The sequence below is a fragment of the Danio aesculapii genome, chromosome 4 (genome assembly GCF_903798145.1).
Source record: "Danio aesculapii chromosome 4, fDanAes4.1, whole genome shotgun sequence".
NCBI classification, from domain to species: Eukaryota; Metazoa; Chordata; class Actinopteri; order Cypriniformes; family Danionidae; genus Danio; species Danio aesculapii.
Genome location: NC_079438.1, coordinates 7,834,401 through 7,860,778, shown reverse-complemented (window position 1 = coordinate 7,860,778; position 26,378 = coordinate 7,834,401). Strand labels below are relative to the sequence as shown.

General features: G+C 39.4%; 1 protein-coding gene and 10 non-coding genes across 11 annotated transcripts; 2 read left to right on the top strand and 9 right to left on the bottom strand.

The window, feature by feature from the left end:
* Positions 1-568: 568 nt before the first annotated feature.
* On the bottom strand, positions 569-642 carry trnan-guu (transfer RNA asparagine (anticodon GUU)). Its single transcript has one exon. It is a non-coding gene; the product is annotated as a tRNA-Asn (tRNA).
* Positions 643-1,043: 401 nt separating this feature from the next.
* Positions 1,044-1,117, bottom strand: trnay-gua (transfer RNA tyrosine (anticodon GUA)). Its single transcript has one exon. It is a non-coding gene; the product is annotated as a tRNA-Tyr (tRNA).
* A 581-nt stretch (positions 1,118-1,698) lies between these two features.
* Positions 1,699-1,771, bottom strand: trnak-cuu (transfer RNA lysine (anticodon CUU)). The gene has a single exon. It is a non-coding gene; the product is annotated as a tRNA-Lys (tRNA).
* A 227-nt stretch (positions 1,772-1,998) lies between these two features.
* trnan-guu (transfer RNA asparagine (anticodon GUU)) lies at positions 1,999-2,072 on the bottom strand. The gene has a single exon. It is a non-coding gene; the product is annotated as a tRNA-Asn (tRNA).
* Positions 2,073-2,958: 886 nt separating this feature from the next.
* On the bottom strand, positions 2,959-3,032 carry trnan-guu (transfer RNA asparagine (anticodon GUU)). Its single transcript has one exon. It is a non-coding gene; the product is annotated as a tRNA-Asn (tRNA).
* Positions 3,033-4,218: 1,186 nt separating this feature from the next.
* On the bottom strand, positions 4,219-4,292 carry trnay-gua (transfer RNA tyrosine (anticodon GUA)). Its single transcript has one exon. It is a non-coding gene; the product is annotated as a tRNA-Tyr (tRNA).
* Positions 4,293-5,827: 1,535 nt separating this feature from the next.
* trnak-cuu (transfer RNA lysine (anticodon CUU)) lies at positions 5,828-5,900 on the bottom strand. The gene has a single exon. It is a non-coding gene; the product is annotated as a tRNA-Lys (tRNA).
* Positions 5,901-10,123: 4,223 nt separating this feature from the next.
* Positions 10,124-10,195, top strand: trnae-cuc (transfer RNA glutamic acid (anticodon CUC)). The gene has a single exon. It is a non-coding gene; the product is annotated as a tRNA-Glu (tRNA).
* Positions 10,196-10,260: 65 nt separating this feature from the next.
* trnay-gua (transfer RNA tyrosine (anticodon GUA)) lies at positions 10,261-10,347 on the bottom strand. The gene is given in 2 exon segments: positions 10,261-10,296; positions 10,311-10,347. It is a non-coding gene; the product is annotated as a tRNA-Tyr (tRNA).
* Positions 10,348-10,436: 89 nt separating this feature from the next.
* On the bottom strand, positions 10,437-10,508 carry trnae-uuc (transfer RNA glutamic acid (anticodon UUC)). The gene has a single exon. It is a non-coding gene; the product is annotated as a tRNA-Glu (tRNA).
* A 12,427-nt stretch (positions 10,509-22,935) lies between these two features.
* LOC130222693 (coiled-coil domain-containing protein 106-like) lies at positions 22,936-25,559 on the top strand. Its single transcript, XM_056455222.1, has 4 exons — positions 22,936-23,041; positions 23,486-23,632; positions 23,771-23,983; positions 25,246-25,559. The coding sequence occupies exons 1-4, from the start codon at positions 22,936-22,938 to the stop codon at positions 25,557-25,559; spliced, it is 780 nt and encodes a 259-aa protein (XP_056311197.1).
* Positions 25,560-26,378: the final 819 nt, after the last annotated feature.

Sequence of the window (26,378 nt, the reverse complement as noted above, 5' to 3'; positions counted from 1 at the left end):
ACCCACGACCCTGAGATTAAGAGTCTCATGCTGTACCGACTGAGCTAGCCAGACTTCTAATACTCTCATTCTAGTCACTGTTTTGATCAATACCTTCCCTCCCTGTGTAAAGTTTGATGCCGTTTTAAAGTAAACTGGAATAAGTAACTTGGCTAATCCGGGCACTGGACAACAAACTTCTGCTAAATCCTGATGTCAACTTGTAATGCTAGACAGCACGTGGCCCAGGATCATTGCCCGGTGCACGTGTTAGCAGTTGCAAGGCAGCAAAAGCCTTAAAATAGGTATGCTTGATGAATCCAAATGAAAGCTGTCGAAAAGAGAGACAAAGGTAACAGAAACGGCCAATGTGGGGCTCGAACCCACAACCTTGAGATTAAGAGTCTCATGCTCTACCGACTGAGCTAGCCGGGCTTCTGATTAAGTTAATTCTAGTCACTGTTGTGATCAATACCTTCCGTACCTGTGTAAAGTTTGATGCTGTTTTAAAGTCAACTGAAATAAGTAACTTGCAGGATCTATGCCCAGTGCACGTGTTAGCAGTTGCAAGGCAAAGAAAAACTTAACTCGTCCCTGGGTGGGCTCGATCCACCAACCTTTCGGTTAACAGCCGAACGCGCTAACCAATTGCGCCACAGAGACTCAGAAACCAATAACTGTAGTAGAAATGCTGAACTTTGTCTCACTTGGTCTGCAGGATGAATCCAAATGAAAGCTGCCGAAAAGAGAGAAAGGTAACAGAAACACCCAACGTGGGGCTTGAACCCACATAACTAAGAGTAAGTGTCTCATGCTCTACCGACTCAGCTAGCAGGGTTTGTGAGACACTAGTTCAAGAGCACTGTTTTCATCAATACCTTCCCTACCTGTGTAAAGTTTGATGGTGTTTTTAAGGCAACTGGAATAAAAAATGTCCAAAACAGGCACTGGACAAAAAACTACTGCTATATCCTGATGTCATTATATAATGCTAGACAGCACAAGGCCCAGGATAATTGCCTGGTGTACGTGTTAACAGTTGCAAGGCAGCGAAAGCCTTCGTTCGTCCCTGGGTGGGCTCAAACCACCAACCTTTTGGTTTACAGCCGAACACGCTAACCGATTGCGCCACAGAGACTCAGCCTAATCATACCAACTGTGGTAGAAACGCTGAACTTTGTCTCGATGAATCCAAATGATAGCTGCCGAAAAGAGAGAGAGAAAGGTAACAGAAATGCCCAATGTGGGGCACAAATTCACAACCATGAGATTAAGAGTCTCATGCTCTACCGACTGAGCTAGCCAGGCTTCTGATACCTTCTTTCTAGTCACTGTTTTGATCATTACCTTCCCTATCTGTGTAAAGATTGATGATGAGTTTTAGTCAAATGGAATAAGTAACTTGGCCAATCCAGGCACTGGACAACAAACTTCTGCTAAACCCTGATGTAATCTTGTAACGCTAGACAGCACGTGGCCCAAGATCTATGCCCAGTGCACGTGTTAGCAGTTGCAAGGCAGAGAAAAGCTTAATTCGCCACTGGGTGAGCTTGAACAACCAACCTTTCGGTTAACAGCCGAACACGCTAAGCGATTGCGCCACAGAGACTCAGACACCAATTAAACTGTAGTAGAAATACTGAACTTTGTCTTAATAGGTATGCTCGGCGTGTGCAAATGAAAGCTGCCGAAAAGAGAGAGAGAGAAAGGTAAAAGAAATGCCCAACATGGGAATCGAACCCACGACCCTGAGATTAAGAGTCTCATGCTCTACCGACTGAGCTAGGCGGGCTTCTGATAAATTAAATCTAGTCACTGTTTTGATCAATAACTTCCCTACCTGTGTAAAGTTTGATGCTGTTTTAAAGTCAACTGAAATAAGTAACTTGGCCAATCCAGGCACTGGACAACAAACTTCTGCTAAATCCTGATGTCAACTTTTAATGCTAGACAGCACGTGGCCCAGGATCTATGCCCAGTGCACGTGTTAGCAGTTGCAAGGCAAAGAAAAGCTTAACTCGTCCCTGGGTGGGCTCGGACCACCAACCTTTTGGTTAACAGCCAAACGCGCTAACCGATTGCGCCACAGAGACTCAGAAACCAACGCAACTGTAGTAGAAATGCTGAACTTTGTCTCACTTGGTCTGCAGGATGAATCCAAATGAAAGCTGCCGAAAAGAGAGAAAGGTAACAGAAACACCCAACGTGGGGCTTGAACCCACATCACTAAGAGTAAGTGTCTCATGCTCTACCGACTTAGCTAGCAGGGTTTGTGAGACACTAGTTCAAGAGCACTGTTTTCATCAATACCTTCCCTACCTGTGTAAAGTTTGATGGTGTTTTTAAGGCAACTGGAATAAAAAAATGTCCAAAACAGGCACTGGACAACAAACTACTGCTATATCCTGATGTAATCTTGTAACGCTAGACAGCACGTGGCCCAAGATCTATGCCCAGTGCACGTGTTAGCAGTTGCAAGGCAGAGAAAAGCTTAATTCGCCCCTGGGTGAGCTTGAACAACCAACCTTTCGGTTAACAGCCGAACACGCTAAGCGATTGCGCCACAGAGACTCAGACACCAATTAAACTGTAGTAGAAATACTGAACTTTGTCTTAATAGGTATGCTCGAGGTGTGCAAATGAAAGCTGCCGAAAAGAGAGAGAGAAAGGTAACAGAAACGCCCAACGCGGGGCTCAAACCCACGACCCTGAGATAAAGAGTCTCATGCTCTACCGACTGAGCTAGCAGGGCTTCTGATAAAGTAATTCTAGTCACTGTTTTGATCAATACCTTCCCTACATGTGTAAAGTTTCATGCTGTTTTAAAGTCAACTGAAATAAGTAACTTGGCCAATCCAGGCACTGGACAACAAACTACTGCTAAATCCTGATGTCATCTTGTAATGCCAGACAGCACGTGGCCCAGGATCATTGCCCGGTGTACGTGTTAGCAGTTGCAAGACAGCGAAAGCCTTCGTTCGTCCCTGGGCAGGCTCGAACCACCAACCTTTCGGTTAACAGCCGAACGCGCTAACCGATTGCGCCACAGAGACTCAGAAACCAACTCAACTGTAGTAGAAATGCTGAACTTTGTCTCACTTGGTCTGCAGGATGAATCCAAATGAAAGCTGCCAAAAAGAAAGAAAGGTAACAGAAACTCCCAATGTGGGGCTTGAACCCACATCACTAAGAGTAAGTGTCTCATGCTCTACCAACTCAGCTAGCAGGGCTTGTGAGACACTAGTTCAAGAGCACTGTTTTCATCAATACCTTCCCTACCTGTGTAAAGTTTGATGGTGTTTTTAAGGCAACTGGAATAAAAAAATGTCCAAAACAGGCACTGGACAACAAACTACTGCTATATCCTGATGTCATCATGTAATGCTAGACAGCACGTGGCCCAGGATAATTGCCCAGTGTATGTGTTAGCAGTTGCAAGGCAGTGAAAGGCTTCGTAAGTCCCTGGGTGGGTTCAAACCACCAACCTTTTGGTTTACAGCCGAACGAGCTAACCGATTGTGCCACAGAGACTCAGCCTAATCATACCAACTGTGGTAGAATTGCTGAACTTTGTCTCAGCAGGTATGCTCGATGAATCCAAATGATAGCTGCCGAAAAGAGAGAGAGAGAAAGGTAACAGAAATGCCCAATGTGGGGCACGAATTCACAACCATGAAATTAAGAGTCTCATGCTCTACCGACTGAGCTAGCCAGGCTTCTGATACCTTCTTTCTAGTCACTGTTTTGATCATTACCTTCCCTATCTGTGTAAAGATTGATGCTGAGTTTTAGTCAAATGGAATAAGTAACTTGGCCAATCCAGGCACTGGACAACAAACTTCTGCTAAATCCTGATGTAATCTTGTAACGCTAGACAGCACGTGGCCCAAGATCTATGCCCAGTGCACGTGTTAGCAGTTGCAAGGCAGAGAAAAGCTTAATTCACCCCTTAATTCACCAACCTTTCACTAAGAGTAAGTGTCTCATGCTCTACCGACTTAGCTAGCAGGGTTTGTGAGACACTAGTTCAAGAGCACTGTTTTCATCAATACCTTCCCTACCTGTGTGAAGTTTGATGGTGTTTTTAAGGCAACTGGAATAAAAAAATGTCCAAAACAGGCACTGGACAACAAACTACTGCTATATCCTGATGTCATTATGTAATGCTAGACAGCACGTGGCCCAGGATAATTGCCCGGTGTATGTGTTAGCAGTTGCAAGGTAGCGAAAGGCTTCGTACGTCCCTGGGTGGGCTCAAACCACCAACCTTTTGGTTTACAGCCGTACGCGCTAACCGATTGTGCCACAGAGACTCAGCCAAATCATACCAACTGTGGTAGAATTGCTGAACTTTGTCTCAGCAGGTATGCTGGAGGTGTGCAAATGAAAGCTGCCGAAAAGAGAGAGAGAAAGGTAACAGAAACGCCCAACGTGGGGCTCGAACCCACGACCCTGCGATTAAGAGTCTCATGCTCTACCGACTGAGCTAGCCGGGCTTCTGATAAATTAAATCTAGTCACTGTTTTGATCAATAACTTCCCTACCTGTGTAAAGTTTGATGCTGTTTTAAAGTCAACTGAAATAAGTAACTTGGCCAATGCAGGCACTGAACAACAAACTTCTGCTAAATCCTGATGTCAACTTTTAATGCTAGACAGCACGTGGCCCAGGATCATTGCCCGGTGCACGTGTTAGCAGTTGCAAGGCAAAGAAAAGCTTAGCTCGTCCCTGGGTGGGCTCGAACCACCAACCTTCCGGTTAAAAGCCGAACGCGCTAACCGATTGTGCCACAGAGACTCAGAAACCAATGCAACTGTAGTAGAAATGCTGAACTTTGTCTCACTTGGTCTGCAGGATGAATCCAAATGAAAGCTGCCGAAAAGAGAGAAAGCTAACAGAAACACCCAACGTGGTGCTTGAACCCACATCACTGAGATTAAGAGTCTCATGCTCTACCAACTGAGCTAGCCAGGCTTGTGAGACATTCGTTCAAGAGCACTGTTTTCATCAATACCTTCCCTACCTGTGTAAAGTTTGATGGTGTTTTTACGGCAACTGGAATTAAAAAATGTCCAAAACAGGCACTGGACAACAAACTACTCCTATATCCTGATGTTTTAATGTAATGCTAGACAGCACGTGGCCCAGGATTATTGCCCAGTGCACGTGTTAGCAGTTGCAAGGCAGCAAAAGCCTTCGTTCGCCCCTGGGTGGGCTCAAACCACCAACCTTTTGGTTTACAGCTGAACCCGCTAACCGATTGTGCCACATAGACTCAGCCAAACCATACCAACTGTGAACTGTGAACTTTGTCTCAGTAGGTATGCGTGATGAATCCAAATGATAGCTGCCGAAAAGAGAGAGAGAAAGGTAACAGAAATGCCCAATGTAGGGCTCGAATCCACAACCCTGAGATTAAGAGTCTCATGCTCTACCGACTGAGCTAGCCAGGCTTCTGATACTTTCATTCCAGTCACTGTTTTGATCATTACCTTCCCTACCTGTGTAAAGATTGATGCTGTGTTTTAGTCAAATGGAATAAGTAACTTGGCCAATCCAGGAACTGGACAACAAACTTCTGCTAAATCCTGATGTAATCTTGTAACGCTAGACAGCACGTGGCCCAAGATCTATGCCCAGTGCACGTGTTAGCAGTTGCAAGGCAGAGAAAAGCTTAATTCGCCCCTGGGTGAGCTTGAACAACCAACCTTTCGGTTAAGAGCCTAACACACTAACCGACTCAGACACCAATTAAACTGTAGTAGCAATACTGAACTTTGTCTTAATAGGTTTGCTCGAGGTGTGCAAATGAAAGCTGCCGAAAAGAGAGAGAGAAAGGTAAGAGAAACGCCCAACGTGGGGCTCGAACCCACGACCCTGAGATTAAGAGTCTCATGCTCTACCGACTGAGCTAGCCAGGCTTCTGATTAATAAATTCTAGTTACTGTTTTGATAAATACCTTCACTACCTGTGTAAAGTTTGATGCTGTTTTAAAGTCATATGAAATAACTTGGCCAATACAGGCACTGGACAACAAACTTCTGCTAAATCCTGATTTCATCATTTAATGCTAGACCGCACGTGGCCCAGGATCATTGCCCGGTGCACGTGTTAGCAGTTGCAAGGCAGCAAAAGCCTTCGTTCGTCCCTGGATGGGCTCAAAGCAACAACCTTTCGGTTAACAGCCGAACGCGCTAACCGATTTTGCCACAGAGACTCAGACTAACCATACCAACTGTGGTAGAAACGCTGAACTTTGTCTCACTTGGTCTGCTGGATGAACCCAAATGAAAGCTGCCGAAGAGAGAGAGAGAAAGGTAACAGAAACACCCAACATGGAGCTCAAACCCACGTCACTGAGATTAAGGGTCTCATGCTCTCCCTACTGAGCTAGCCGGGCTTGTGAGATACTCATTCTAGTCACTGTTTTTATCAATACCTTCCCTACCTGTGTAAAGTTTGATGATGATTTTAAGTCAACTGGAATAAATAACTTAGCCAATCTAGGCACTGGACTACAAACTACTGCTATATCCTGATGTCATCATGTAATGCTAGACAGCACGTGGCCCAGGATAATTGCCGGGTGCACGTGTTAGCAGTTGCAAGGCAGCAAAATCCTTTGTTCATCCCTGGGTGGGTTCAAGCCACCAACCTTTTAGTTAACAGCTGAACCCGCTAACCGATTGTGCCACAGAGACTCAGCCTAATCATACCAACTGTGGTAGAAACACTGAACTTTGTCTCAATAGGTATGCTTGATGAATCCAAATGAAAGCTGCTGAAAAGAGAGAGAGAAACGTAACAGATAAGCCCAATGCGGGGAACGAACCCACAACCCTGAGATTAAGAGTCTCGTGCTCTACCGACTGAGCTAGCCAGGCTTCCGATACTTTCATTCTAGTCACTGTTTTGATCAATACCTTCCCTACCTGTGTAAAGATTGATGCTGATTTTTAGTCAACTGGAATAAGTAACTTGGCCAATCCAGGCATTGGACAACAAACTTCTGCTAAATCCTGATGTCATCTTGTAACGCCAGACAGCACGTGGCCCAGGATCTATGCCCAGTGCACGTGTTAGCAGTTGCAAGGCAGAGAAAAGCTTAATTCGTCCCTGGGTGTGGTTGAACCACCAACCTTTTGGTTAACAGCCAAACCCGCTAACCAATTGCGCCAAAATAGAGGCAGAGCTGTGCTATCTGTGGTGAATATATGTTAATTGTAGCAGCTTTTGCTGTGACTTTAGTTAATGATCATTTAGTGGACTTCTGATCTAAATCAGTCTAACATGTACAATTATACAGACAAAAAAAAGGAGCGACAATGATTCGGTTGTTAGATTTGTTTATGGATCTTGAACAACCCACCAGCTTTATATATAAGCACCATTTTTGTGTTTGTACACAGTCTCTTCTCTGTAGGCACCATGCAGGATTCAAAATGGCCTTTCGCGTTAGGTATCTCATTACTCTTTTAGTCATAACAGGTAATATGCATGGCGATGCAGGAAGTTAATGACAGGCAAACACATCTCAAGAAGGTTTTCACAGCTACCGTGTTTTCTCCATCAAACATTGCTTCCAAATTGAAGTGAGACCTTCAAAGACAACCCAGATGGGACTTGAACCCACAATCCCAAGCCCTGGAGGCTGATGCCTTATCCATTAGGCCACTGGACCATTTCGCCAATCATTTGTCATGGATCTTTTGTATGCCTTCAACAAGATGCCAACGCATGGAAAACTGCACTTTAGGATCTCGATGCCAGTTTGCATTCCGTCAAATAAGATGTGTGCAACTAATGGACAAACATTTTCTTTGTGCAACCATCCACATTCGTGTCTCATGGGTCCTGGGGTATGGTTCTTGCGTATGGTGTGACTGGACTTGAGTTTCAAATTCCAGACAAGGCCACTCTCATTAACTTGAAATCACAACCTTTCTACAGCTATTTCCTTGTTTGCATTTCATCCTCATCCACCTAACATGAGCCATTAGTTGAAAGCCAAGATCTCCATTACCAAAGCTTAGCAGAACCATTTAGGTTTGTAACGTGACAGTGAGATTCAAGCAAGATTGGATGAATCTTATTTGAAGTGTGCAGCAAGTCTGAGAATTCGAAGCTAACTATTGTCCTCAGATCATCACTCCTAAGTTATGAGAAGACAAGTAGGAATTTTTTTCACACAACTTAAATGTAACCAAACAAAGATAACCCAGATGGGACTTGAACCTACAATCCCCAGCTTCGAAGGCTGATGCCCTATCCATTAGGCCACTGGGACATTACTAGCGTTCGTTATATCTGTTGTATGGCTCAGGAAGTTCTTGTTACTCAGAAAACAGTACTTTAGGATCCCTATGCCATATTGCATTCAGACGATCCGGTGTGTACACCTAATGACAAAACAGCCTCTCTGAGGAATTTTCCTTTGTCATGTCTTTTTGACCTAACGGTATGAACCTAGCTTTTTAAAGGTCACACTGGATTGTCTTGCACAGCCAACTTTAAGGAACTGCATCAAAGACAACCCAGTTGGTACTTTGAACCCACAATCCCCAGCTTGGAAGGCTGGTGCTTTATCCATTAGGCCACTGGGCTGTTTTTTACTGCCTGTGAACTGTAATATGCCTCCAGGGAGTTGCAAACACGCGTAACAAAAACAACGTGAACAAATAGTAGACTGGATCAGTCTCACAGAATTTTTTGTGACACTGCAGACTGCTTCTATGGGGCTCATTGGTCTAGGTGTACGACTCTCGCTTAGGGTGCGAGAGGTCCCGAGTTCAAATCCTGGACGAGCCCAACGACTGTCATAGAAAACGTAGCGGTGCTGTGCTTTTTATGTTAATTGTAGCAGCTTTTGCTGTGACGTTAGTTAATGAACATTTAGTGGACTTCTGATCTAAATCAGTCTAACATGTACACTTATTCAGACAAAAAAAAAAGGAGCGTCAATGATTTGGTTGTTAGATTTGTTTATGGATCTTGAACAACCCACCAGCTTTATATGTAAGCACCATTTTTGTGTTTGTACACAGTCTCTTCTCTGTAGGCACCATGCAGGATACTTGAGTGTGCAGTATTATTGCACAAATTTCCAAACAAACATGCCTAGACCAAAAATATAAACTATGCCGCCACACCAACCTGTGGGCTGGCCCACACAAAACAGAAGTCCACTGTGGGCCCATAGCAAATCCACACAAAGTGGAGTGTATATGGCCACACTGGGCGAAGTATAGGTATACTGGGGCACAGAATCGGCATCAGAAGTATGCCCTATGAGCATGCTCTGTGGGTATTTAGTAATTAACAAAATAGTTAGGTCTCACTAATACTAAGTTGAGTCCAGGCACAAAATGTGCCTATAGGGTCCCAATAAAGCACTCATGCAAAGAAGTGTGGCTATGAACATGCATGGCCATTGTGGCTTTAACACAAAACAAAACTAGTTCACTTCTACTATGTAGCAAAAGTAGCACAATATTACTTCAACTGCATAATTACATATTTTGAGCGCATAAAGTCAATAATAAATGAAGCTATCTAAAAATATAAAGACAATATGGACTATTTTTCAAAGGTTCGGGACGACTGCTTTATTTTATAAAGATGCAGATATAAAAGTAACCTTGTAAATAATTATTCCTTTTTAATATGTTAACTTTTCTATTTGAAAATGTTAAAATATAATTTATTCCAATGATGTTAAAGCTGCATTTGAGGCATTTGTGTCCTACATGAAATCACTCTAATGATTTGGTGCTTTAAAACAGTTTTAATTTTATTAATCCCAAAACTATTATTAATCCCAAAACACTGGCCCTGTCTGCTTATCTTTTCATCTTTAGCGTGTTGCTTGTAATAAGGACACAGCTCAGTCAACACGGAGTTCATTCAACACGGAGTTCGTTCAACACATGCTGTCCTTCGTTATTATGGCAAGTTGTGGTGTCGATAGGATGCTCTTACAGTGCATGTGACAGTCCCTCCCTAGAAGAACTGTGATCCAGGGTCTGAGACTTCCTCCTCTCCAGGAGGAGGTTACAAGCATTAGATTTATTTTTGTCAGAGCAGCTGCAGCATACTTGTGTGGAGGCCCACAGCTAGGCTTGAGGGCAAGCTTCTGCAGGACCTTCCCTGGTGGTCTAGTGGTTAGGATTCGGCGCTCTCACCGCCGCGGCCCGGGTTCGATTCCCGGTCAGGGAACTTTCTTTTGAGCTCTAGCTATGAAGATATAGGAAAACTGCACAGGCATGAAAGGGCAAAAGACCTCCTTCGAGCCGGAGTCGAACCAGCGACCTAAGGATTGCCGACAACACAACTACAGTCCTCCGCTCTACCAACTGAGCTATCGAAGGCTTATGAGAGTCCAACACAAGCCCACCCCCTTAAAGTTGCTGCAGTCCGACTGCTGGAAAAAAAGGGTAGTGGCAAAAATGCTCTAGGCTTCCCATACCGGGAGTCGAACCCGGGCCGCCTGGGTGAAAACCAGGAATCCTGACCGCTAGACCATATGGGAGCTGCCACTTATGAGGGCAGTCTTGGCACAAACTGCAGTTCTTTATAAAACAAAATTACAAAGACAATATCATGATTTGAAAAAAGCAATACCAAAAGATTTTATTGAAATAATTGAAAAAAAAGAGCTGCGGGATAAGGAAGAATTACCAGAGGTCTATTTTAAGAAGAAAAATGGAGAAAAGATCAATATGAGCTTATGTACAGTTAAGAGTTTTTATGTTGTTTTTAGATCAAAGGCTTTTATAAGACCTATAGCATTCAACTACTGGAAGGAAAGATATGAGGATTTAAATGAAAAAGAAATATGTGGGGAAATGTCAGAATGAAATATATAGAACCAATTTTAGAAAATTGTAATTATTTATTGAGACATAATTGCATATTAACAGAAATGAGATTGTGTAAAATGGGAATTGAACAAGATATAATATGTAAGGTGTTTATGAAGGAAGGGGAAGGTTTATTACATTTGTTCTTCTATTGTGAAAAGTTGGAGGAATTATGGAAAAATTTAAGAAAATTGCTAAATCGTTAATAGGGGACATATATGTGGATGAACAAAAGAACTGGGGAAAAAATTATTTGGTCAAAATGAATGTGGTATGTATGCTTTTAATCTATGTATAACAATTGCTAAGTATGTGATTTGGATAAGGAGAAATATGGCTAAACATGATGGGAAGAGAGTGGATATATGGCGTATGTTTAAAAACAGAATGGAGATGGCTGTAAAATTGATATTCAACTATTTTATAGTACAAGAAAAGGAGGATGTATTTATAGAAATAATGGTAAAAGGGAACGTAATGGTTGAATACAAGAACAACATTTTAAGTTGGTTATGGGAAAAATATGAAGTCTAATAATGAGTGTTGTAAGTATCATGTGATTTTTGTGTGATGTGATCATTTCTTTGTAAAAATGTAAATATTTGATTTTAATTAAAAAATGTTTTTAAATATCCCGTCTGAACTCGGAAGCAAAGCAGGGTTGGGCCTGGTTGGTATTTGGATGGGAGACCGCCTGGGAATACCAGGTGCTGTAAGCTTTTTAAATTCCTTCATTTGGCAGCTAATACACTTCCCAAAATACAAAAAAAAAAAAAAAACTCTGAATTCCTCTCTGAACTCTGGAACCAGCCAAGTCAGTGTACCCACTTCCCCTGATTCCATTCGGGGGAAAGTGGGTACAGTGACTTGGCTGGTTTAACTTAGCAAGAGCTGTTGGTGCCCCGGAGCAGAAACAGAAAAAACAAACACAAAAAAACATGTAACCAATTGAGGGGACAAGGGCCTTGTTTCTGTCGGTGCTGTGTCAATGCAAGCTGAGCTGCACTCGGCTCCTGGTGCTGCGCCTATTATTAAATAGCTAACTCTTGACGGTTGCTCTCGCTTACGGCCATACCACCCTGGCAATGCCTGATCTCATCTGAACTCATAAGAAAAGCAGGGTTGGGCCTGGTAGGGACTTTTGCAGCAAGACTTCTGATCCATAGTCATAAGCCTTATCCTTTGTGCCACTGGCACTCCGTTCAGCACCTTGTTAGCACATTGTTTGAAACAAGGACAAGGCTCTGTCAACCTGGAGTTCCGTCACCACACATTCTGCTTTGTTTTATAGCAAGACGTTGTGTGGATGGGATGCTCTTACAGGATTCCTGACAGTCCCTCCATAGAAGACCTGAGATCCAGGGTCGGAGACTCTCTTCTCTCCAAGAACAGGTTAAAAGCCATAGTTCCTTTTATGCATGTTTTATCAGAGCACTTAGGTATTGCTACAGCTCAGAGACTTAACAAGTGGAAGAGATTACGCTGCAAGTTGGCTGGGTGACTTCTAAGTGGTAGGGACTTTTGCAACAAGTAGGCTGGGTTTACGATTGGTGTAGATGTAGTAGACGTTAATAAAAATTCAGCAGTTGGGGCAGCCTTTAAAACCAGGGGAACACCCCACGGGCTCTGTGATTGCGGCCCCTTAAACTCGACTCACTCCAGAGTGGACCTGAACAGCTCCAGTGGGGGCGAAAGGCGACTGCAGTGCACTGGCTGACTACAAAAAGACCATAGCGAGCCAGCCAGAAGTCAAACCTACAACCTTCTGATCCATAGTCAGTCACATTATCCATTGCACCACTGGCCCTGTCTGCTTATCTTGTCAACATTTGAGCTCTAGCGATGAAGATATATATGAACTGTACAGGAATGAAAGGGCGAAAGCCCACTTCACTGCCCCTCTTGCACAAGTACCACTCATACATTTACGCACTCTTTCATACACAGTCTCATGGTTTCCGTAAGCTCGAATCCTCTGATCTATAGTCATAAGCATTATCCTTTGTGCCACTGGCACTCTGTTCAGCAGCTTGTTAGCGTTTGAAACAAGGACAAGGCTCTATCAATCTGGAGTTCCGTCACCACACATTCTGCTTTGTTTTTATGGCAAGAGATTGTGTGGATGGGATGCTCTTACAGGATTCCTGACAGTGCCTCCATAGAAGACCTGAGATCCAGGGTCGGAGACTCTCTTCTCTCCAAGAGGAGGTTAAAAGCCATAGTTTTTTATTCATGTTTTATCAGAGCACTTAGGTATTGCTGCAGCTCAGAGAATTACAAGTGGAAGAGATTACGCTGCAAGTTGGCTAGGTGACTAGCTGTAGTAGACGTTATTAAAAATCTAGCAGTTGGGGCATCCTTTGAAACCAGGGGAGCACCCCACGGGCTCTGTGCTGGCGGCCACTTAAACTCGACTCACTCCAGAGTGGAACTGAACAGCTCCAGTGGGGGGCGAAAGGCGACCGCAGTGCATTGGCTGTCAGCAAAGCAAAAAGACCAAACAAGCAAGCAGTCGAATCTAGAGTCTTCTGATCCATAGTCAGATGCATTATCCACTGCACCACTGGCGCTATCTCCTTATCTTATCATCATTAGCTTGTTGGTTGTAATAAGGACACAGCTCTGTCAATACGGAGTTCATTCAACACATGCTGTGCTTTGTTATTATGGCAAGTTGTGGTGTCGATAGGAGCATGTGACAGTCCCTCCACAGAAGAACTGTGATCCAGGGTCTGAGACTTTCTCCTCTCTAGGAGGAGGTTACAAGCATTGGATTTATTTTTGTCAGAGTAGCTGCAGCATACTTGTGTGGAGACCCACAGCAAGGCTTGAGGGCAAGTGTCTGCTCTCCCTTCGCTGGTGGTCTAGTGGTTAGGATTCGGTGCTCTCATTGCTGTGGACTGGGTTTGATTCCCTGTTAGTTCTTGGATGAGAGACTGCCTGGGATTACCAGGTGCTTTAAGCATTTTGAATTCCTTCATTTGGCAGCTGATACACTTCCCAAAATATGAAAAAAACAAAACAAAACTCTGAAATCCTCTCTGATCTCTGGAACCAGCTAAGTCATTGTACCCACTTCCCCTGATTCCATTACTTGGCTGATTTAACCTAGCAAGAGCTGTTGGTGCCCTGGAGCAGTAACCGAAAAAAAAAACAGGTAAACTATTGAGGGGTCAAGGGCTTTGTTTCTGTCGGTGCTGTGTCAAGGTAAGCTGAGTGCTACGCCTATTTTTAAATAGCCAACTCTTGACGGCTGCTCTCGCTTACGGCCATACCCCCTGTGCATGTGTGATAGTGGTACATTCCAGGAAGTGTTTGGCTGCAGTGGGTGAGAGAGGCTCACCACATTTTCTTCTGTTTAGTTTTTTTTTTGACTCAAATACATTTTTGTTAAACTTTTTTTGAGTTTGTTTAGTTTATCCTCCCAGCAGCGTGAGCTGTTCGGGAGGAGTGTTTTTTATCCCTATTTTTTTTGCAATGGACGGATCTACGGTGACAGACCTGGCAATGGCGGACGGATTTGAGAAGGCAAATGACAATGGACTGGACAGACGACAACGAGAAACAAACCGATCGGAGAAGGAAGCAAGGAAAAGGATTTATCTAAAAGAAGCAACTGTAACAGTGGACATAGGACAAACAACAGAGGTGAGAGCAATGGATTTAATTAAAGCAGTGACGGAGAGGATTGGGGATGGAAAGATTTTGGCTGTAAGACCCAAACAAAACAAGGAATATGAAGTAACACTTGAAAGAGAGGAAGATGCTGATGTGTTGATTGACGGATTGACTATCAAAGGGATAAACTGTACAGTAAAGAGGCTACAAAATCGAGATTATGTTGTCTCCTTCATGCATCTGCCTGTCTATGTTGCTGACATAGATATTTTAGACAAATTGGATCATTGGGGAGTTTGTCCCCTTTCAAAAATTAAAAGAAGGTTTTATCCGGGCACAGATATTGAAGATGGGACGAGGTTTGTTAAAACCAGATTCCTTAAAGAAGTGGCGTCCCTCCCGTACAGCACAAGAATAGAGACAGCAGAAGGACCACAATACTTTAGGGTGATGCACAGTCATCAGGTGAAAACTTGCAGGCTGTGCATGAGCCCAGATCATGTGGTGAAAGACTGTCCAGATTTTAAGTGTTTTAAGTGCGAGGAAAGGGGGCATTTCGCAAGGGATTGCGATGCGGTGAAGTGCCCGGATTGTAATAAGGTTTTAAATAAATGTGAATGTTGGATGGGGGAAGAGGAGGAGGAGGTAGAGCAGCAGCTGGACAGACAGATGCATGAAGGAGACAATATACAGTCAGAGGACAAAACAACAACACAAGACAGAAGAACAGAATCTAAAAGTGAAAAACTACAAGAGAATGAGGCTAATGGAAAGGACAGAGTCACTGAACAGGAAGGGACAACATGGACTCAAATGGATATGACTGACAGTTTAAGGAATGTTTTGGAAGCAGCAGAATTGAGCAATTCGAATAATAAAGACTTACAACAAGGACAACAGGAAGACATATTTTGGACACAAATGGACATGACAGACAGTTTTCAAAAGGCATTGGACACAGTGGAGACAAAAGACCAAAGTAATGAGGAGCAAACCGAGTTAGACGAACATTTACAAAAGGAGGGAAACAAAGAGACACAGGTGAAATCATCAAAAAGAAGACGATCAATAAAGATAAAACCTAATTTAGAGACTGCTAGGAAAAAACTGCTAAAAGATGGAGAAATCGAATGCGCAAATAAGTATGAGTTGCTAAAGGGCTTGGAAGAGATGGACTGAGATGATGATTTTAATGAATGTTTTTATCTTATTTATGGTTTTAGAAATTGTGTCTTTTAATGCAAGAGGGCTTTTAGACATCAGAAAATTTGAAAAAGTGAAAGAAATGTGTAAACGAGAAGATGTGATTTTATTACAAGAGACAAACTGGAAGGAAGAATACATGAAGGAAATAAGAAAAAGGTGGAATGGGGAGATTTTATACAATAATGGGGATGGGAGGCTGGGGAGAGGAGTTGCAATTTTAATAAAAGAAAACAGTGGGGTTTTATGTAAAACAATCTATAATGACAAAGAGGGGAAGTGTATGATATGTGAAAGGGAGTATGAGAAGAAAAAAGTAATTATGGTGAACGTTCATGCCCCAACAGAGGAGAACAGAAAGAAAGAGTATTTTAATGTACTAAGAGATTATTTAAAGAAACATGAAAGAGTTATTATCATGGGGGATTTTAACACTGTTTTTAGTAAATTAGAAATGGCTGAGGGAATGGTTTTTAAAACGGATAAAGGAAGAAAAGAACTGAAAATATTGATGGAGGAGATGAATTTAATTGATGTGTGGAGAGAAAGGAATGAACAGACAGAAGAGTACTCAAGAAGACAGTTAGTGGGGAATTTTTTTTGTCAGACAAGAATTGATTTTATTTTATGCACAAGAAATGTTGAAGAGTTTATAAGCAAGATCAAATATGAAGAAACAAGTCTGAGTGACCATAAGCCAATTTTTATGAATTTAGACTGGAGTAATGTGAAAAGAGGGCCAGGGGTATGGGTTTTAAACACAGCGGTTTTAAAGAATGAAGACTATGTTTTAAGTATAAAGGAAATTATTCAAAAGGAAAAAGGGAATGAAATGTATAATGAGGACAAAAGAATGTGGTGGGAGAATGTGAAACATTTAGTTAAAAAGTTTACTATAAAATACTGTAGACAGTTACAAAATTGTAAAAAATATAAGGAAAAAGAGCTGAAAGAAAAACTAGAAAACGAATTGAAAAATGAGAATGGAAAAGATATACAAAAGATAAAAGAACTGGAAGGAAGACTGAAAGAAATGGAGGAGGAGAAATTTGAAGGTGCAAGGTTAAGAAGCAAAGCCAAATTTACAGTGGAGGGGGAAAAGTGCACTAAATTTTTCTTTGATCTAGAGAAGACAAGAGGGAAGGCAGAAATGATTAAAGAAATAAGGAGCAAAAATGGGAACATAGTGGAAGAAAATGAGGAGATTTTGGAAGAAATAAGATCATATTATGAGAAATTGTTTTGCACAGAGGGAGTAAAAGAAAAAGAAAAAAGGGAATTGCTAAAGCTAATCAAATCAAGAGTAGAAGAAGAGGAAAAAAGAGAATGTGACAAGGAGGTAAGAGAAGAAGAAATAAAAAGAGCAATTAGTGAATTGAACAAAAAGAAAAGTCCAGGAATTGATGGGTTGGGAAGTGAATTTTATATTGTTTTTAAAGATATTTTATCTAGTATTTTAAAGGAAGTATATGATGAGATTTTTGAGAATGGTGGGGTAAATAAAAGAATGGGGATGGGCTTAATGAAGGTGATATACAAAGGAAAGGGGGATAAAGTAGATTTAAAAAATTATAGACCTATAACAATGCTCAACACTGATTTGAAGATTTTAGCAAAAGTTTTAGCTAACAGACTAAAGGAAGTGATGCCAAGCATAATCAAAACAAACCAAGCATATAGTATAAAAGGACGAGACATTGCTGACACAACTATGAGTATTAAAGACACAATAAGATATATAAATGATAAGAAGAAAGATGGTTTTTTAATTAGTCTAGACTTCGAGAAAGCTTTTGATAGAGTGGAGCATGACTTTTTATTTGGAGTGCTAAAGAGTTTTGGTTTTGGGGAAAATTTTATTAAGTGGGTTCAGATTTTATATAGAGGAGCTATAACCAGGATAAAATGCAATGGTTTTTTAACGGACTGTTTTAAAATAACAAGATCAATCAGACAGGGTTGCCCGTTATCTGCACTTTTATATGCCTTAGTTGCAGAACCACTGGGATTAGCTGTGAAGCACGAGGAACGAATAAAAGGAATAGAGGTAGAGGGGGGAGTGAACAAAATTTTTCAATATGCTGATGATACCACATTAATACTACAAGATCTGGCAAGTGTAAAGCAAACAATGGAAACAGTGCAACATTTTTGTAAGGGTTCAGGAGCTAAAATAAACGAAGACAAAACAGTATATTTGAGATTTGGAGGAACTGAGGCTTTATCTGGACATTTTACGTTCAAGGAAATGGATGAAATAAAAATTTTAGGCATTGTAGTTGGGAGGGATGAAAAGAAAGCAGAAGCAACTATGTGGGAGGAAATGTTAGGAGGGATTGAAAGAAGGCTGAGGTTTTGGAAGTTAATATCTTTAACTTTGAAGGGGAGGGTTTTAATTTTGAATGTTTTAATGGTTTCTAAATTATGGAATATTTTATATGTGTCATCAATGCCACTGTGGATGGAAAAAAGGCTGAAAAAATGTTTTTTAGATTTTTTATGGGAAGGGAAGCCTCCAAGGATAGCATACACAACGTTGATTGGAGAAGTAGGCAAAGGGGGACTAGGATTAATAGACGTGGAGCAAAGAAAAAACAGCTTAAGAGTGAAAATGGTAAGGAAATATTTGGATGAAGATAATAAGGCAGCATGGAAAAGAACAATGGAATATTTTTTAAGTAAAAGTGGGAATTTTAATATGGGAGATAATATTTTATGGATGAGGATGAAAACATTCATGACAGAGGGTCTACCAGACTTTTATAAAGAATTGATTGGAGCATGGGGGAAATTTTTAACTTGTGTACATTTTAATATACAAGGACGCGAGAACATTTTAAATCAGCCTTTATTTTTAAACAGTGACATTCTTAATCAAGAGAAAGTGGTGTTTTTTAGGAAATGGTGGGAGGTGGGAATAACAAGAGTAAGGGATATTTTATATGAATTTAAGGAAGGATTCTTACCGGTTCAGTATGTTATTGATGTGATGGATGAAGCAAAGGAGGATTTTAACAGACAAGACTTAATAAAGGAATACGACATAATTAAAAATGCCATACCAGCAGAATGGTTAACAAGAATAGAAAACATGGAAGAAAATAAACAAAGTAAAGATGTGAGGGTACGATTTGGAGAGAAATGGTGGGATTTTAAAAATTGTACAGTGAAAATGATTTATGGGTTTTTTAGAGATGGGGTTTTTAAGAAACCTGGTGCAAATCAGTACTGGATACGGCGTTTTAAAGATGTAAATGAAGACAATATTTGGGCTAATATAAATGGCAAATTTGTACAATCAAAACTGGAGAATTTAGAATATTTTATCAGGAGTAAAGCAGTGTTTACAGATGTCATTTTAAACAGAATAGGGATGGAGGAAAGTCTCACATGTAAAGTATGTCAAGATGCAGATGAAGGATTTTTACACTTGTTTTTATATTGTAATGAGTTAAAAGATTTTAATGAGAAATGCAAAAACATGATTTTAACTTTGAAAGGAGAAAGAGACGACAATCTAGAGTGGGAAAAGGTGTTACTGTTGGGGCTGAACAAAGAGTGTGATAATAAAAAGCTCATAAATTTACTTGTGATTTTAATGAAAAGTGCAATATGGGAGAGAAGAGTTGTAGCAAAAAAGGAAAAAGTTTTATTAAATGTGTGGAATGTGTTTAAGAGGAAGGTGGAGAAATATTTTGAATGTCTATTTTATTATTTTAAGTTAGAGGAAATGCAGGAGGCTTTTTATGATGTTTTTACTCAAGAAGTCACAAAGATTTTAAATGACACAGGAATAAAAATGTCTGGTAACACTTTATAATAACTACACACTATAAACCATTTATTAAGCATTAACTAATAGTTAGTTCATCATTTGTTAAGCATTAACTCTACATTACTAAACATTAGTAAGCAGTTTATAAATGCAGCTACAAATGCTGTATTCTTGAGTTACAAGCGCATATATAATGTGCTAACAAATGCGTTATTAATTGCATTTTCATACTTTATTAATGATCAGTTTTTCATTACCTAATGAAGTAGTGCATGATTTACAAACCATTTATTTAAGAGTAATTGGTGGCTTTTAAGATCATTTACAATGCATAAATAAATCATTAACTAATCATTTAAATGACCATTAATAGATCTTATTTTTCAGGCATATAGTAATAGTTAGTCTGTATGTTAATAAATGCTTTATTAACACAAATTCATGCTGAAATTCATTATTAATTACTGTACTTACTAAGCATTTACTAATTCTTAGTTAATTGATTTTGTGACCTAATCTAAAGTGAGGACTGTTTATGCTTAGTTAATGCTTTATAAATGACAAGTAAATGCTCAGTTACATTATGAGAAAAAGCAAATGAACGAGTGATTCAGAACATAAATATTTATTGCAAGATACAAAAATTACTTATCCCCATATCAATAGAAAAAAATAAAACTTCAGCAATGTCAAAAAAAAACTAAAAAAATACTACTGTATACAAGTAGCCAAATTATGCAAAATGTGCATTAAAACATCAAGATGTCAACCAAATAACTGACATAACTACTTGTACATTCTAGAAATGACATACAACTGTTTCAAATGAAAACATAAAACACTGGAATCTTAAATAAAAATAGAAATACATTTAAATAATGTAAACATTGCTGAATATCAGTTTCAGGAGATTAAGCAAAGTACAGAACAGTAGATTTGGTAGAACACTGAATTAAAGGAGTGTCAAAATGCAATATGTAAATTTTTATAAAAACAACATCATTTAACAATAAAACATCATAAAACATTTCAGTGTCTTTAACTTTTAAAGTGCATGTTGTGGATTAACTATTTTGCATGGTTCACTTAAATGAAAATCTTGTCATAATTACTCACCCACATCTTATTTTAACACCCTGAGACCTTTAATCAATCTTCAGAACAAAACATTTTGGATAAAATCTGACAGCTCTCTCATCCTTCATAAAGAGCAATGGTCCAGAGACATCCACAAACGAGACCAAACATACTGTCAAAACATTCCATGTGCAATTACAGTTAAACAACTGAAGTGACATGCAATGTTTTGACAAAGTTTTTGGTTCCTTTTCTGGACTTTGAGAGTCTTGGGCCATTGCTGTCTAAGAAGGATGAGAGAGCCTCAGATTTTATCTAAATAATTTTAATTTGTGTTCTGAAGATAAATGTAGGTTTCAGGAGATTGAAATGAGGGTGAGTACTTAAAGGCATTGTTCACCAAAAAATAGAAGAAAACAAATACTCACTATTTACTCTCCCTCAAGTGGTTCCAAACCTGTTAAGTTCTTCTGTTGAACAAAAAGGAGATGTTTTTTCTGTTCAACAAGAACAAACTCGCACAGGTTTGGAAGCATTTGTGAGTAAGTAAATAAAAATGGGTGGTTGAAGTATTAATTTATTAACAGGTTGTTTTTTTTTGTTGGTGGTGAACTACCTGTTTAATTAACACTTTTCACTGTGTGAAATCTACATTCACTTTCTTTGTATGGGCAGCAGCTTATTGGAACGTATAATCAACCAAACAAGTGACATAACTACTTGTACATTCTAGAAATGTCATAAATCAGTCTGCCAAATGCACCGTCACGGTGTTTCTTTGCCAGCCATTCATGCCACTCAATCACTGCAAGGTGGTCAGAAAGCAAACTGTCAGTCCTATTTCCCCTAAGTCTCCAGATCTGCTCCTTGTATGATCTCCAAGCCCTCTCGATGTGCTGAGTGTGGGCACCAGTGCGGGAATCTACATACCACCTCTTGTGGTTGACAGTGTAATGTTTGTAACCTAGTGCAGGTAGTATGCGGTAGGCACGCCACTCATCACTAATAACTGATGACCCAGGCCTCACATGATGTGCAACAAGGGGGACTAGATGTTTTCGAGATCTTCTCTCTACAAGACGCAAAATAGGTTTTCCCGATCTTTGCCGCTGAGAATACCTCACACCTAACATCCCAAAGACCCAGTTTTTTCTTTTCCATGCACCAGCCATTCGTCCTCTTCCATACTGAAATCAAAAAAACAAACACAAACATATCCCTTAAAATTAGAACTTTTTAAAATATATTTCACTTTTACGTCTAGCTGCTATCTAAAAAAACATACCTTTCTTTTGTGCCGAAAATGGCTTTCGTCAATCACTACAAACTGCCTTTTTCCACCAATCGGCTGGCCTGTTCGCCTTCTCATCCTCTCAATGGATGTGACACAGACCTCCCTTATTTTCTTTGCCATTTTACTTAAAGTTGTTGAACTGCCTGCAATGTTGTCATCCATCATGTCTATCTGTCGTAATCGTAGACCCTGAGAAAATCTTTAAAGACAAAAGAAAAACATAATATGTAATACTAAAACATAATTGACATTGAGTGCATTATATTAAATGTTGCATATTTTATCCAAATTACAAAGATAACAGCAATAAAGAGGGTGTATGTTATTAGAACTGTTAATACTTGCTTACCTGTATAGGAATAGCATCCACTTGCTGAAGGAGATCTTTGATCCCTTAAAAATAGATTTGTGCCTGACAGAAATTTGTTTTGCCTCATGTGATGAATGACGACAAATCCTGTTGAATAAAACGTATGTATTTATTTATTTATTTATTTTTTGTTCAGTTTTTTTTCAGTGGCCTTCAACATAATCACACATAAACAAATGCATACCCCCTCTGCCACCCCCGCACCCCCACAAATATAATATATTTGTTCTACACAAATGTATTAGTTTCAGATAGAAAATAAAACAATACCTTTTTTCTTTTTGTTTAATCTGAATCTAATGTCAGCAGTACTTTACAGAATAATCATATTATACAAGTGTAAACTGCAAACCCAAACAAGTTAATAATTGAAAAGTCGCCTCTTATTTATTTTTTTAGTATTAAAAAACTTACCAAACATACTGATCTGCAGTGTGTGTCCTTTTCTTCAGTTTCATGTCGCGATGACATACTGTGCATTTAATTCTTTTTTTTAGCAGTTTCCTTTTCTGAAGCCACGTAATCATCTTCAGTGTATTTCTTATAGAACTGCGCTGGTTTATAAGTTTCTTTATCCTGGTTAATCTGCACATTTTAAAGTACGGGCTCTTTTATAGCGATAGCTAGATAGTCTCTTTTTGGCGCTATGAATTCAAACTTGATACGTCATCAATATGGGACAACGGAAAACTCGTCACGCATTCGGCATTCAAACGTCATCGACATGTGGCGAAAGCAACGGGTTGATTCAGTATGAACATGGAGAACTCCGACAAAAATCGAAAAGGTGTACGGACACGAGCCAAAAGGAATGACAATGTGGAGATGGATGCAATAGATAAGACGTGCGGCAGTGACACTAGTGGTAAGTAGGCCCCTTGTTACTCTATTTACTGGCACACGTTATTGCTATGCTAACTATTATTATGCTAGCGTACATGCATATATTAAATGTTAACATGCAAATTATGCTGCATTTCAGACACAGTTGGAGCTGGGAATTCCTGTACATGTGTCTCTTATAACTCAGATTCAGTGTTTAATGTGCTTTCTAAAATTATTTTTCCAACTATACAGTATGAAAATTTTGATTCCGAGTTGTCTGGAACACAGCATTAACCGTTAGTTAACGTTATATGTGCACTGAGTTGGGGTGGAGCGGTGCAGCACGCTTTCTGGAACACAACTGGTTGTCAGTAGTTGACTTTTATAACTCTGTAATTTTTTATTAGTGAGGTGGTATCAGTTTGTCTGACAAGAACGTTCACATTTCAGTCAATGATGTGTATGCACATTTTCTTTGAATTAGGTGTCTCCATGGCCCCCACTGCACATTTGTCAGACAAAAGGCAATCTCATGAGTTGGAGATGTGTAAACTGAGAGTAGAAATGCAAAAAGAGAAGATTGATGAGCTGACTAAAGAAAGAGACTATCTAAAGGAGCAACTGGCATCAGGTAAGTCTCACAATGCTCAATATGTATTTGATTAAAGTACAGTTGGGTCATACATTACATAATTTAAACTTTGTGTTTCTAAGTAAAGTTATACTGTGATGTAAGCTGTGAGTATTCTGTACTTATCCATTTAAACAGCTCTGAAAAAAGACAAAGGTTCCAGCAAGGCGATTTCCCTGTCTTCAAATTCCTCTAATGACAGCTCGGTCGAATCTTCCTCTGATGCTTTGTCAGACACCTCGACATCCTCATCAGAGGTGAACAAGAAGCAGAAGAAGGTGAAAAGAAAGGTGAAAGAAAAAAAGAATGTGAAGAAGTCAAAGAAAATGGAAATGAAGTCACGGCAGAGAGGTTAGAATGTTGTTTTTGCTTTTTTTACTCATTGGGTTTTTGGTTTGCTTTGTATGCTCTTCAGTTGTTTCACTCACCTTTGATTGCTTCTATCTTCACACAATTTCAGATTGTGTGTCATAAAATGCATTTGCCATTTAGAAACTTGATGTAATGTCTATATAAATACTACTGTTATTTATTGAACCAAAATGTTCAGCAACTACAAATAATTGTAAAAAATAATCTTTTAAGTAAATTAGTCAAAATAACAATAGCCAAATTTTCATATAATTTTATATATATGAAGCTGCAACATTTTCATATTGCAATGGAATCTGTTTGCTGTGATAGAAATATTCAGATTTAATATGGTCATGGAAAACCTGGAAAAGTCATTGAATTTTGACATGACATTTTCCAGGCCTGAAAAAGATTTGGAAAAACAAAAACCCTCAAGGGTTTGGAAAAGTCATAGAAATTAGTTTAACAAATATATGTAAACTTGAATATCGGTTTGTTGCCTTTACTTCTTTTCTGTCTTTGGCCAAAAACATGGTCTCACATTATGAATGCTGTGTAAGCATTCATTTATTTTCCTTAGTCTCAATTTCAGAGGTGGCACAGCAGGAAAGAACCGCCATGTGTAAGCATTATCTTAATAAATTGTACATACTATAGATATAAAAAATAAATTAAAATTAAATAGGTTTTTGTGTGTTTTATGATATGCTATAATACATTTAAACATGCATTGTTTTTATTATTATTTACCATATATACACAGACATTACATTAAACATTAGGTCATGAAAATTTACTTGAATGTCCTGGAAAAGTCATGGAAAATCATTTAATTTTAGTAGTAAAAATGTGTATAAACCCTGAATATTGGATGATTGACTAAATATTGCAGTTGAATCATATTGCACTTATAACCAGTACAGACATCCGTTAAACTCCAGACAAAGTGTACATTAGAAATGTGATCTTAACATGGAATTAGAGGCTAAGCAGCTGCTGATCTGCTTTCCAAAATCATTGTTATAGTTTATTCTGAATACGTCCTTCTAAATAAACAGCACGTTTGAAATGTAAACAAATAAATTATTGCCTAAAAGTCTTATATATTAGACTGGTCTGATTGTCTGGGTGTAACAGGTAATCTGTATTAAAGTTTGTGCAATGTATCATAGGGTTGATTGAATAATAGTACAAATCAATAACGAGTGTGTGCGAGAGAGAATAAAAATACTAACGCTTTCTGTGTTTTTGAATTACAGCCCAAACACCACAGCAGGTGGTTGCCCGATATAAAAAAATCCTCCGGCACTTCAGTAGAGGAGGGACCATGTCATCTGCTTTCAAGCATGTTGGGGTGGACCGGAACACAATTGTGGCAAATGCTCCAATTGCTGAGCTTTACATCGCAGCGCCTAACAAGTTTAAGGAACTTGTTCAAAACCATAGAAGCCGGGATAAACTTAGTGCTTTTGCCACACAATGTGCTGCTGAAATTCATGAAAATCAATCCATTGAAGAGACTGTCAGTGCCTTGAAAAGTTCCAATAAGCTGCTGCCCATACAAAGAAAGTGAATGTAGATTTCACACAGTGAAAAGTGTTAATTAAACAGGTAGTTCACCAACAACAAAAAAAAAACAACCTGTTAATAAATTAATACTTCAACCACCCATTTTTATTTACTTACTCACAAATGCTTCCAAACCTGTGTGAGTTTGTTCTTGTTGAACAGAAAAAAAAAGTATTTTGAAAAAAAACTGAAAACTTGTAACCACTGATGTTTGTAGTAATTATTTTTTGTAACGTGGACGTCAAGGGTTACAGGTTTTTAGCATTCTTCAGAACATCTCCTTTTTGTTCAACAGAAGAACTTAACAGGTTTGGAACCACTTGAGGGAGAGTAAATAGTGAGTATTTGTTTTCTTCTATTTTTTGGTGAACAATGCCTTTAAGTACTCACCCTCATTTCAATCTCCTGAAACCTACATTTATCTTCAGAACACAAATTAAAATTATTTAGATAAAATCTGAGGCTCTCTCATCCTTCTTAGACAGCAATGGCCCAAGACTCTCAAAGTCCAGAAAAGGAACCAAAAACTTTGTCAAAACATTGCATGTCACTTCAGTTGTTTAACTGTAATTGCACATGGAATGTTTTGACAGTATGTTTGGTCTCGTTTGTGGATGTCTCGGGACCATTGCTCTTTATGAAGGATGAGAGAGCTGTCAGATTTTATCCAAAATGTTTTGTTCTGAAGATTGATTAAAGGTCTCAGGGTGTTAAAATAAGATGTGGGTGAGTAATTATGACAAGATTTTCATTTAAGTGAACCATGCAAAATAGTTAATCCACAACATGCACTTTAAAAGTTAAAGACACTGAAATGTTTTAT

Coding starts and splice junctions, on each gene's coding strand:
- LOC130222693 (XM_056455222.1), top strand. CDS start 22,936: ATGGAGAACTCCGACAAAAATCGAAAAGGTGTACGGACACGAGCCAAA. Junction 23,042..23,485: donor GTGCGGCAGTGACACTAGTG/GTAAGTAGGCCC, acceptor TCTTTGAATTAG/GTGTCTCCATGGCCCCCACT. Junction 23,984..25,245: donor AATGAAGTCACGGCAGAGAG/GTTAGAATGTTG, acceptor TTTGAATTACAG/CCCAAACACCACAGCAGGTG.